Genomic DNA, 13,251 nt, shown 5'->3' on the forward strand with positions numbered 1-13,251 from the left:
CAGATTGAAAAGAAACAGATTTTTATTTCAAGAAAGCAGACCTAAAAGGAATTTGGAGTCAAGGAAAGAGAAGCAACAGGTCTAATAAGATCAGTAAGATCAAGAGGAAGGAGAAGCAACTGAAAAGGAAGATCCAAGAAGTTGTCTTAGAGGAAAAAAAAAAAACATGAGAAATAAGGGAAAGTCTATAATAATTTGGAAGAAGAAAAGGAGCCTCATGAACGAATGCACAGAATGTAGAAATATACTTAGTCATAGTATGATGTTTTTTAAACATCCTGAACCTAATTCCAAGAAAGCTAAAAATACTTTCCTCTTTTGTCTCACTGAAGTAGAATAACTCTGGAGTACCCTGAGGAAGGTCCCAGGGGAAGAAGAGGGAATGCAATTAGGCTATAGAGGCATGCCTGATTTGAAAGTCAGACAGTTGAGTATGGAAGGCAAAAGTGACTTGTAGCTGTCTATAATTTTAAGTTCCTCCTGTGAAGGTAATCAGCAAGATTATGCATATGTCTGGCCCTAGTACCTTTTTAATAACATTATTTTAGCAAGTGGGAGGTGGGAGGAAATGATGATTAAAACCCTACCTGATGTTATATCTGAATAAAAGAATGCTAATTTCCAGTATTCTCCACATGAGAGAAGAGGGTACTTTGGTGTGGGAATGGGTAATGTACAAATGTACAAAGAATAAGAGCAAAGAGCAGCATGATATGTAATAATACCCAAAATGGCTAGCATTTATATAGCACCTGCCATGTAGCAGCCACTGCAATAAATGCTTTACAAATATTATTACATTTGATTATTATAGAAACCCTGGGAAATAGTTGCTGTTATTATCCCCATTTTACAGATGAGGACACTGAAGTTATGTGACTTGCCCAAAGCCACACAGCTAGTAAATATCTGATGCTAAATTTGAACTTAACTCTTCTTGACTCCAGGCCCAAGGAGTCTATCCACTGCACCACGTATCTGCCTCAAAGAAGGCAGCATGAAACAATTTGGAGCGAGAAAATATGTATTCAAATCTTCTTTAGACTTTAGTTCTTCATCTGTAAAATGGGGGATATGAGTATGTGGCTTCAAAGTTTCTGTATAGCTTTAAATCTAAGATCCTATGACCACTGGCTAGTTGAGTAAATCTATGGTCATTAAGGTAACCGTTTTTGTAAGGGAAATTGCAGAATGATTGAAAGAGCTGAATATGAGTGAGAGAATCCACAAAATTGTTATTATGAGAACTTTAGTATAATTATACTAAATTGCTTTTAACCTGCCCTTGACAAAGTCTGAGATGGGACATTATTATACCCAAATCTGCATTGTAAGAGATAATATTATAGAAAATCTCTACCACTTTAATTATATGAACAAAGGTGAATTCAGAATAATATAAGGAAAAGAAACAAAATCATAAATCTTTCCTTTGTGTTCCTGTGATGCCCTATGAAAGTAGAGTAGTGTATCATAATTGGCAATGTGGAGTGTAAATATTGTTGACAAAAACACGGAAGGACATGAAGTTGGACCAAGGATGGGGCTCTAAATTCTAGGGATTTGTATGATCTAAATTTTTTATTTAAATTAGGAATCAAAATTTTTAAAAGTCTCAAGCTTGTGCTTTTACATAGGTGTGGATTGTGTGTCTATATATGTCTATGTGTATACTTAAGTACATACATATTTAAGTATGCTTAAATATAAATATATATAAAGTATACTGAAAGTGTATATGTGTATATATGTACATATATTTGTATATTTTGTGTGTATACAGATACTTAAAAGATAAGGTATATGCTTGTGACTTTAAAAAATTATAACTCTAATATATGTATGTATATATATAATTTTAAAGATATTTATATAATATGCATATATATCAAGATTCAGATCATTATTTGATAGTTTGGCTTGTCTTCAGCAGTTTAGTCTTCACTATTACTATTTTCCAAGTGATTTCTAATCTGATAAAAATTAAATTATCATGAAGGCTTAACAATAGAGATAGGATTAACCAACACTATAAATATTATGGAAATTTTAAAATAAATGTCTCATAATAGAAATTTTAAAAATTTGTCTATCTTCAAAGATAATGCAATTGAATGTCATTTCCTATAATTTTTAGCTTATCAGCTGAAGAAGTGTCAATCTCCACCAGCAGTTCCACAGGCTGAGATACTTACTGAAGATAATGATTTTGAAATAGGTAATATACTAACTATCCATTTTCGTTATGCACTCATATCACTTAAACTGTGTTATGTGCTCTGTAAATCATGCTTTCAGATTAGTAGAAGTACAACTTTGTACATCTGTTACCATTTATCTCAACTTTTTTTTTTTGAAGACTTTTAAAGGTAATTCTGGTGTCATATTCTATTAGTGGTCATGTCTTATTACATGAGATTTTTTTTTTCCTTTCCAACTGCAAAAATTCTTCTACTCTTTTACTTAATAATATTAAACATTTATATAATACTTTAAGTTTTCAATATGATTTATGTACATTATTTTAAAATATTTCTGACAAGTTTTTGCTTCATTCTTTTGTTTGGAATATGATTGTTTTTAATAATGAGAAAGAGGCAACTTTTAAAAAACTTTTAAAAAGTAAGTTCTTCAACATTTCAGTGATTCTATGATTCCATCATTGTGAGTATCCCCTATATCAGTGCCAAGAACCTACTCAGACCTTGTCATCACATTTGATTCCTTTCCATTTTCCTCCATAGTCTCTGTACTTAGTACTTCTCCAATGGGTTGCAGACCTTTCTTAAGGTCTAAGACTAAGCCTTTGGATGGTCTGTTATCCTTTCCTTGCTATATGACTCAACCAGTGTTAAAATTATAACCAGCTTTAAACTGACCCTTCACTGAAAAGAATGACATTATTAAAAGATATTTAATTGACATTATTTTAAAGTTCTAAGTTTGTGGTCTTTAATTTGGACTCTAATTCATTAATGTCACTAATGAATGAGGTAGTCATGAGTGTATGCCTAGCCACTAAGCTCAGATGATTCTAAAATGACAATCAGGGTAAGGCTTGTCTTCCATTTTATTATTTCAGTCCCACATTCCTTTGGTCCAACCAAACTGGCTTTCAACTTTCTTGATGTTTCTCAAAAATGACACTACGTTTGCCAACTCTTTTACCAACACCATTGCACTGGTTGTTTTCCATATTTGGAATGTACTCTCAAAGCACCTCCACCTTTTAGAATTCCATTTCCTTCAAAACTCTACTCAAATGACACCTTATGTTCAGGTTTTCATGCGCTTTAGCTGTTAATTACATTTTTCCTCAACATTTTCCTTGTATATATTTGGTTTATATTTATTTATGTATATATGTGTATATATGCATATCTGCATATATAAGTATATATACCCAGACAGAATGTATGTTCCTAAAAGGCAGGAATTGTTTAATTTTTGTTTTTGTATTCACAGTGCTGAGCACAGTATCTGACACTCAATAGGCACTTAATAAATGTTTAGTGATTGATTCATTCAACATTGAGTAACACTGTAGGGTACTGAATAAGGTACTAAGGGGGAAACAAAAGATAATAAAAACAATCCTTGCTTCAAAGAAACATAGCCTAGTAGGGAAACATATTGTTATTACTATTATCATTCCTAATGATTATGTTTATGATAATCAGCAGGAGAGGCAGCATAATTTGGAGGATAGAAAGTCAGGAAATCCTGGGTTAAAGTACTGCGTTTCACACATACTAGCTGTGTCACCCTGGACAAGTTACTTAACCTCTCACTTTTCCCATATAGCTTTCTATGGCTCTAAATTGCACAATGTATGACCATCTGAATTAGTAAAGGGAGATTCTGAGCTTCCTCTTAAACAATTGCTATACCAAATAAAATCACTGCTTTGGTTAATAATGATGAAAGTGTAGTAATTAATGAGAAGCTCAAAACAAGGGGCTTCAAGAGTTCAATAGAAGGCAAGAATATGTATTTCTAATTGGCAGGATCAGAGAAAAACATCTTGGAGGAGATGTCCTTTGAGCTGGGCCTTTGATTCATATAAGGATATTAGTATGGAATTATATGACCAAAGTGAACACTTCAATACCATCCAAATGTCTGAAAAATTTACATAATTAGTAACAGTGTAGGGCAGGGGGAAATATTTGGATGGTATTTGTTGACACTCTTGGAGGGAAAATACATTACTTAATAATTATGGAAAATAGTATCTTCTTTGGATATGGAAGATTAAAAATGTGTGCATGTTATTAAAAAAAGAATTAGGTACTTGATGTTTAAAGGTCCATATATTGATTTTAAATAGTTGTATATGTACATATATACACATACATGTCACTTTGTGTATTTCATAAAGAAAAAAATTGCAAGAATATTTCATTAATTGTTTTAGGGGATTTTGTGAAGTACCAGTGCCTTCCGGGTTACACACTGTCAGGAACTGATATATTGACCTGTAAGCTCAGTGCTCAGTTGCAATTTGAGGGATCTCCCCCAACCTGTGAAGGTAAGTTCTTTACTACACAAAAAAAAAAAAAAATCTATTCAATATGGATGTCTTTGTATATGTTCATTGGTACTAGTAGGATTTAAAGATTTGGCAATATTTTCCTTTAATCTTCTATCACTATTTAAGAGAATTTTCTCATCTTCCCTCCCTCATAGAGGAAGATCTCAATTTATGGTCCATGGGACAAGAATTTACCATCAGTGAATTTTTTAAAGAAAAATATGAGAATAAATGAGTTGAAAAGGGCTAAAGAATATGTAGAGGTGTCTGGACTAAGCATCTGCACCTAATATAATCAGGACATATGTTTAGTGACTTCTTTAATTGTTTCTTACCAGGCTAACTGCTGGTTTATTCTGATAGACTTTTAGCAATATTCAGTCATAAAGTGTATTGTGAGCAATATAGTCCAAAGGCCAATTGTTTTTAACTTTCTTAGAAATCCCAATGTGTTCTTTATACAGGTAGTTGACTACTGTAGATAAAACATAAACTAGGGGTGGAAAACCTATGGCCTTGATGCCACTTGTGGTCCTCTAGGTCCTCAAGTGTGGCCCATTGACTGAATCCAAACTTCACAGAATAAATCCCCTTAAAAAAAGGATTTATTCTGTAAACTGGGAATAAGTCAAAAGGACTCACCCAAGGATCTAGAAGGCCATAGGTGGCCTCAAGGCCACAGATCCTCCATCCCTGAACTAAACCAAAATGTTGCCTTCATAAGAGATGACACAATGAGATGTAATGATAATAATGATGATGATGAGGATAGCTAGCTTTTATATATCACTTTGAGTTTTGCAAAGTGCTTTGTGAATATTATTTCATTTTATCCTCACAACCACCCTGTGAGCTAAGTACTATTATTATTCTTATTTTATGGATGAGGAAAGTGAGACAGACAAAAGTTAAATGACCCACCCAAGTTCAAACAACCAGTAAGTATCCGAAGCCAAATTTTAACTCGGGTCTTTCTGACTCCAGGCATAGGGCTCTGCCAACTGTGCCACCTAGCCACCTCAAGAACTACATCCTATTGTACTGTGAAGAACAGTACACTAGTAGATTGTAAGCTATGCTTGTGTTTCACCCCCACCTCTCTCATGCTGCTAATTAGCTGTATAACCTTGGAAAAGTCAGTGAACTTCTCTGCCTCACCTGGAAGTAATGTTTTCCTGAGGGATTGTGAGAAGCCAAAACAAATGATCCCCTAAATTCCCTACAAGCTCTAGAATCTATGAATCTACATGGTGTGAGAATTGGAGTAATATTTAATTTTAAGATTTTTAATTTAGTTTACTTTTCTCAATTCTCAATCACTTTGGATTTTTTAAGGCCTAGCTACCTAGTTGTTTGTATTATGTATAATATACCCCCCTACACACACACCCAAAATACAAAAACAAAACACAGCTTCTGGGATAAATAACAAATTTGTCTACTTCTTCTGGACTAAAGCATCTTGTCCCCACATTTCAGTGTCTTAGTGCATCTTAGAAAAATATGCTTTTAAACTAAACAGGACACCTATGTCTTGGTTCTGTAATGCTCAAATGCAATGTTTTATAGGTGTCCTTTCCTGCTTCCCCTAGCTCATAGTTCTTACCCTCCCCTCCAAATTACTTTCCATCAACTGTGCATATATCTTGTATGTACATCGTTTTATCATGTCTCCCTCACTGGATGAAAGCTTCTTGAGGGCAAGGACTGTTTTTACTTTCCTTGTATCCTTAGCACTTAGCACAATGCCTGTCATAGAGTATATACTTAATAAATGCTTGCTAACCTACTGATGGACTTTCCCAGATATATTTCATTTTGACTTAAATGAGAATGATCCATGACAACCTTGGAATCACATTTTGCCAGTGCTATATGGGGAAACCTTTTCTATATATAAGTTAATGAATAAAGACGAGCAGATTACTTCAAAGTCACCTTAGCTATCAGCCATATTAGTGGGTTGTCATTCTCTTTTGTTCTAACACTCAGCTACACGTCTATGTCTTAGGACTGAATTCACAACTCAGAGCTTTTAGATGAATATTGTGGGAACAAACTAACTCTCCACTATTTCAGTTGAAGAATAAATAACTAGAGGGGAAAAAAAGAAATGGGAATTTGAAGTGCACATAAAAGAGATTTGGCAACTAGCTGGCCTGAGCTCTTCAAGAAAGCACTAGAGAGAGGCCCAGGAAAATGACCAAGGCTGATGGTAATTTTTGTATATATTTAAGATGATGAAGATGTATCTTCCAGAGGCCCTAGTTGACAGCTTTTCCCAGTTGTTTACTGGGCTTTTCCAGTTCTCCTATAGGTACAGGTCCATCTTAGAATTAATCTCAATTATTCATGAATCTTAAAATGTGAATGTTCAACTGTTCTGAAAGTCCTGTAAAGTACAGGAAATCATATTCTTTGAGTTTGAAGCTTCATGCTTTATTTTCCTTTTGGATGTCAATATTACTAAATAATATTGTGTGGAGGTGCAATGACTCAGAACAGGAAAGGATCAAATTAAGAGTGGCAAGCTCCTTTAGAAGGTGTTTTTGACAGGAACTACAAGCAGATGCATCCCTGCAGTGGGGTGACGGGAGAAGGAGGGAGGTTTCCGAGAGTCCCTTGTGGAGATGCTATTTATTTTTGAATGTGTGATTGCTGTTCAAGGGAAAAAGAAAACACAAAAACCCAACAACTCAGCTGTGGGAAAGCCTGCCATCACTTCAAAGCTTCCACTGTAAGTGGGCGTTACTCTTGGCAACAGTATATAGGAATGAACATGAAGGAATCAAGCAGATATGAAAGGAACAAGAGAAGCAAAATGAATCACAAAAAAACATTGCTATTCAACGGGGGAAATTTCCAAATTCATTTTTGACTGTTAATATGTGGGAAAAAATGGAAAGAGGCAGTATAATATAATAGTACAACAATTTAAGTTGCATTTATATTTTTATCTCATTCATCCTCTTCTTTTTGTTAAATTAAGATTCTTCTTATAATTTGACTTCATTGTACTTCTTTCCATAGGAATGGATTTTCAAATATATTGAAATATGACATTTCCCAGCTATTGCATTAGAAATTGATAATAAATTCCTTCTTCCCAGGGAGCCACAGAATTCCAGTTTTGGTTGTATTCAACTGTAGTACTAGAAGATCACAATCTCTACATGGACATATACACTGAGGTTGATAGTTTCAGCAATTAATGTTGCTGGCATCTCCCAAAGAATGCCACCTACTAATGATGAGCACCCTGCCCAATTGTGGTAGTGATAAGGCAGATGTGCAATTCAGATATCCCAAAATCATATTTTTATTGGGACTGATTCTTTACCCTGACACCAATGCAGGCCTGGAGAGGCTGTAACAATATTTCCCCAAAACTCAGCTATGGTTGAATCAGCAGACATGCTCATCTACACACTCTATAGAAAGATTTAAATACATACATTGATTACATGTATTTTTAATATAGCAAAATATCGACAGTATTTTCACGTATTAAAGGACATAATACATTCAAATAAAAAATATGGATTTGCTGACCACTGAATCATAAAAAACCTTTTAACTATGAAACTACCTTCTATGAATAATTAGTCAAAATTATCTCTCTTTTAGTATTACTTGCAATTGATTTGCAAGTGATTTGCAATTGATATGCAAACCTTTCCATGATAAATAAATATTTAAGGGATATTTCAAATTATTAGTCTTCTATCTTACATCAACTTCATTTTCTACATCTTAAGATTTGTTTCTCAGTTTGAATTTTATTTTAATTTAAATTATACTTTCAATGTCAAAAATATATTGCATAGATTTATGTTCATTTGTTTGAGGGAAAAAAATGACCCTATCTTAAAATCTTTATATTATAATGTCTTCCAAAGGAAACATAATTAACTAATATGAGATAACTTCTATAGATAAGATTTTTATCCTTTGGGCAAATAAATCTACCTCTCTCATTAAAGAAGAGCTGTAATAAATCTTCTGGGACATTCTGATTAAATTAAATCAATATTACAACATGAATATTTCAGGGACTCTTCTATGTATTTATGAACTGTCACTAGTAACAGTGGTACCTTTCACTGAATTGTTCTATAAATAAAAGATTGCTGAGGGATTTTTTTAAATTTAAAATTGAAGAGTAAATATAGGAATTAGGAGGGCTTATTTAGTTTGAGGCTCTTTTTCATGGTTCATATGTACATATTATTTTTGTTCTGTTGTTTAATTTTTATACAACAAAATAGGAAAAAGTAATTATCTGCATTAAAAATATAATTCTTCAAGGAAGCTAGGTAGCTCTATATAAATGATGATGATAATGATGATGACAATGATGGTATTGTTGTGCTTTCCTGAAAATTATGGCATGATCTTGAGCATTATTGAAACAGTGTACAAAAACACAATCTATCTCCTTTTTCTATTATTGTAATATAATTTACCATGAACTACTCAGTATTTCAAAACATTTAAATGATATTCCCTCACCATAGAGAAGAAATGGTTGAACTTCTGTATAATACGTTAAGTATTCATTTTTTCTAGGTATACTATGTGTTGAGGACAGGGAGGGAGAATTGGGACTTCAAAAAGCCAGAGAAGGTCTACTTCCCTTGAAAAATCAGAACCAGGAAATGATGACATCAGGGATGAATTTTCTTTGTGACAATTTTTAAAAGATGTTTTATTTTTATATCACATTTGTAGATTACTTCCATTTCATAAAAGGTTTTTTGTAACAAAGTAAGACAGTTAAGTAAAGTAATAATTCAGTGATCTCATCTGAGTTACTGAAATATTTCAAAACTATAGCAACCTCCTACTTCTCTACTAAAAAATAAAATAACAGAAATCTGTTTTCTCTCACTCCTACCTTGTACTCTAATAGAAATAAAAAAAGAAAAGAAAAAAACAAATCTCTTGTAACAAATATACAGTCAAGCTAAACAAATTTCCTTAATAACTGTATAAAAAATAAATCTCATTCTGTACACCAAATCTATCACCTCTCTGTAATGGATAGTATGTTTTATCATTGGTCCTTTAGAATCGTGAATGGTTGTTGTATTGATCATAGTTATTATGGCTTCAAGAAAAATGTATTGAAATGGATGGGGGAACTATTATTTATCTTTGTCTTTATAATCTCTAGTGCTTAAAATTAGTTTGCTCATAATCAGAACTTGCTAAAATGATTGCTAAATGTAACTGAATTTCTGCTTCATTCACCGAAATATGGGATAAGTACTATGAGAAATACTATTACTATCTAATTTTCCCTCCCATTACCACCTAATTTTCCCGGTTACAACTGACTCCCATATTCCAACATGTCCAGGGTAAGAGGCATTCCCAGGAGTCCAGTTTTCACTGTTCTATAGTTATAAATAGGAACCCTGATATATAGTAAATTTATGTTTTATTTTATATGGTAGAATGGTATATTTCTGTATCCATGGGCATAGTGGATAGAGAAAGACCTTCTAAGATAAAAATACATTGGTTCTAGTCATGCCCCTGATTGTGGGATACTGTTCAAATCAGCTAACTTCTCAGTGCCTCAGGTAACTTCTTAAAATTGTAAATTGCAAACTAGGTACCAATATACACTAATTAAGGATGTTTCCTCTTTGGGAGTTTCTTATATCAATGAAATCTCAGGTGCGCCCATCTGTAATCTTCTGTCTCTGTCTCTCTCTCTTTCTATATTTATGATATTATATATATATATACATACATATGTATATATATTCATCTAAATCGATATCTTTATATAAATATGGAATATATATGTATATATGTGTGTATACATATACACACATATGATTAGCTAGTGAATATTGAAAGAAACATTAAAAAGCATCTATTTCAACCTTTCCTTCTATGTTTACAAATGAAGAGAGATAGCAGAGATGCAGTATCCAAGCTCACTGTCTTTCACTATGGCATTTTTCTCTCCCTCAGTGTTAATGTTCCTTCCTTAAAATTTTGTTCTGTGGCCTGATATTTGGAAATTATTTGGATTGTTTTTACATTACTTGCTACATATCCTGATTTCTATTTCTTGATAGGTCATCCTTTCTGAATAGTACTTCACTGAGTGTAACTCATTTCTCTTAAATAAATTATAATAACTTACATGTCTATATTGATCTAAAGTTTAAGACATAAGTTCTTCACAACAATCTTGTGAAGTAGGTAATAAGACTATCATCCACTTATGAGGAGGCTGAGGCTCTAAGAGATTTAATTGACTTCCTCAAGGTCAGATAGCTAGTAAAAGCCAGAGACAGGAACTGGAACCAGTTCCCTGAACTTTAGGGCTGCTGTCTTTCCATAGCACCTCTTAGATAGAAAGTTAAGTAAGGGTATGATAGAGAAAACTACATGAATGAGCAAAACCATCCATCAACAGATAATTTCCCTCAACAAATGTGCAGTGATGTATTTTACTGAGTTGATGAATCAGAACAGATTTCTTGAGCATTTTTCCCCTTAAGGGATTCTAATTCATTGGATTTTCAGCTTCAGATTCTTTGGGAAGGGACACAATATATTTGTCTTTTTTTCTTTAGCTCAATGCCCAGCAAATGAAGTCCGCACTGAGTCATCTGGAGTGATTCTGAGTCCAGGATATCCAGGCAACTACTTTAACTCCCAAACTTGCTCCTGGACCATTAAAGTGGAAGTAGGCTATAACATCACTATCTTTGTGGAAACATTCCAGAGTGAGAAGCAGTTTGATGTGCTGGAAATATTTGATGGTAAGAAATCCTTTAACGTTCTTTTTTTTATTTATTTAGATTTATCAACAATTGCTTCCATAAGCTTTTGAGTTTTACATTTTTCTCCCTCTCCCACCCCACCTTCCTCCCCAAGATGGCATGCAATCTGATAAAAGCTATACATATACATTCCTATTAAACATCTTTTCACATTAGTGATGTTCTAAGTAAGAATTAGAACCAATGGGAGGAACCAACAGAAAAAAGAAACAAAACACAACAGAAGAAAAAGAATAGCAAATAGTATGCTACCATCTGCATTCAAATGCCATGGTTCTTTCTTTGGATGTGGATAGCATTTTCCATCATGAGGCCTTTGGAAGTGTCTTAGATCCTTGCAATACTGAGAAAGGCTAAGTCTATCAATGTTAGTCATTGAACAACATGACTGTTACTGTGTACAACATTCTCCTGCTTCTGCTTACTTCACTCAGCATCAGATTGTACAAGTCTTTCCAGGTTTTTCTGAAGTCTGCCTGCTCATCATTTCTTATAGTGCAATAGTATTCCATTACATTCACATACCACAACTTGTTCAGCCATCCCCCATTGATGGGCATTGTCTCAATTTCCAGTTCTTTGCCACCACGAAAAGAGCTGCTATAAATATTTTTGTACGTGTGGGTCCTTTTCCCATTTGTATTATCTCTTTGGAATACAGCCCTAGAAGTGCTATTGCTGGGTCAAAGGGTATGCACATTTTTATAGCCCTTTGGACATAGTTCCAAATTGCTCTCCAAAATTGTTGGATCAGTTCAGAATTCCATTGACAATGCATTAGTGTTCTAATTTTCCCATATCATCTCCAACATTTATCATTTTCCTGTTTTGTCATATTGGCCAATCTGATAAGTGTGATGTGGTACCTCAGAGCTATTTTGATTTGCATTGCTCTAATCAATAATGATTTAGAGCATTTTTTCATATGACTATAGATGGCTTGAATTTCTTCATCTGAGAACTGCCTGTTCATATCCTTTGACCATTTATCAATTAGGGAATGACTTGTATTCTTATAAATTTGACTTAATTCTCTATGTGTATTTTAGAAATGAGGCCCTTATCAGAGACACTGGTTGTAAAATTCTTTCCTAATTTTCTACTTTCCTTCTAATCTTGGTTGCATTGGCTTTGTTTGTGCAAAAACTTTTCAATTTGATATAGTCAAAGTTATCCATTTTGAATTTTGTAATGTTTTCTATCTCCTGTTTGGTCATGAATCCTTCTGTTCTCCTTAAATCTGATAGGTAAACTATTCCTTGCTTTCCCAGTTTGTTTACAGTATCAGCCTTTGTATCTAAATCATGAACCCATTTTGACTTTATTTTGGTATATGATATGAGATTTTGTTCTATGCCTACTTTTTGCCATACTCTTCCAGTTTTCCTAGAATTTTGTGTCAAATAGTGAGTTCTTATCCCAGAAACTGGGGTCTTTGAGTTTATCAAATAATTGATTACTATAGTCATTGACTACTATGTCTTGCATACTTAACCTATTGCACTGATCCACCACTCTGTTTCTTAGCCAGTACCAAGCAGTTTTGATGATTGCTGCTTTGTAATACAATGTGAGATCTGGAATGACTAGGCCCCCTTCCCTTGCATTTCTTTTCATTAGTTCCCTTGATATTCTGGACCTTTTGTTTTTCCAAAGGAATCTTGTTATTATTTTTTTCTAGCTCTATAAAATAATTTTTTGGTAGTTTGATTGGTATGGCACTGAATAAGTAAATTAACTTAGGTAGAATTGTCATTTTTATTATATTAGCTTGGCCTGTACATGAGTAAGTAATGTTTTTCCAGTTATTTAGATCTGACTTTCTTTGTGTGAAAAGTGTTTTGTAATTGTGTTCATATAGTTCCTGGGTTTGTTTCAGCAGGTAGACTCCTAAATATTTTTATAATG

General features: G+C 33.5%; 1 protein-coding gene across 1 annotated transcript in view; it reads left to right on the forward strand.

Moving 5' to 3' along the window:
• CSMD1 (CUB and Sushi multiple domains 1) overlaps positions 1-13,251 on the forward strand; it is a 2,488,924-nt gene that overhangs the window by 2,223,341 nt on the left and 252,332 nt on the right. The window contains exons 45-47 of the mRNA XM_027840340.1: positions 2,138-2,218; positions 4,418-4,531; positions 11,134-11,322. Of these exons, the coding sequence (XP_027696141.1) occupies positions 2,138-2,218; positions 4,418-4,531; positions 11,134-11,322 (384 nt within the window). The remainder of the gene's footprint in view (positions 1-2,137; positions 2,219-4,417; positions 4,532-11,133; positions 11,323-13,251) is intronic.

The sequence above is a fragment of the Vombatus ursinus genome, unplaced genomic scaffold (genome assembly GCF_900497805.2).
Source record: "Vombatus ursinus unplaced genomic scaffold, bare-nosed wombat genome assembly UNPS02014841.1, whole genome shotgun sequence".
Taxonomy (NCBI): Eukaryota; Metazoa; Chordata; class Mammalia; order Diprotodontia; family Vombatidae; genus Vombatus; species Vombatus ursinus.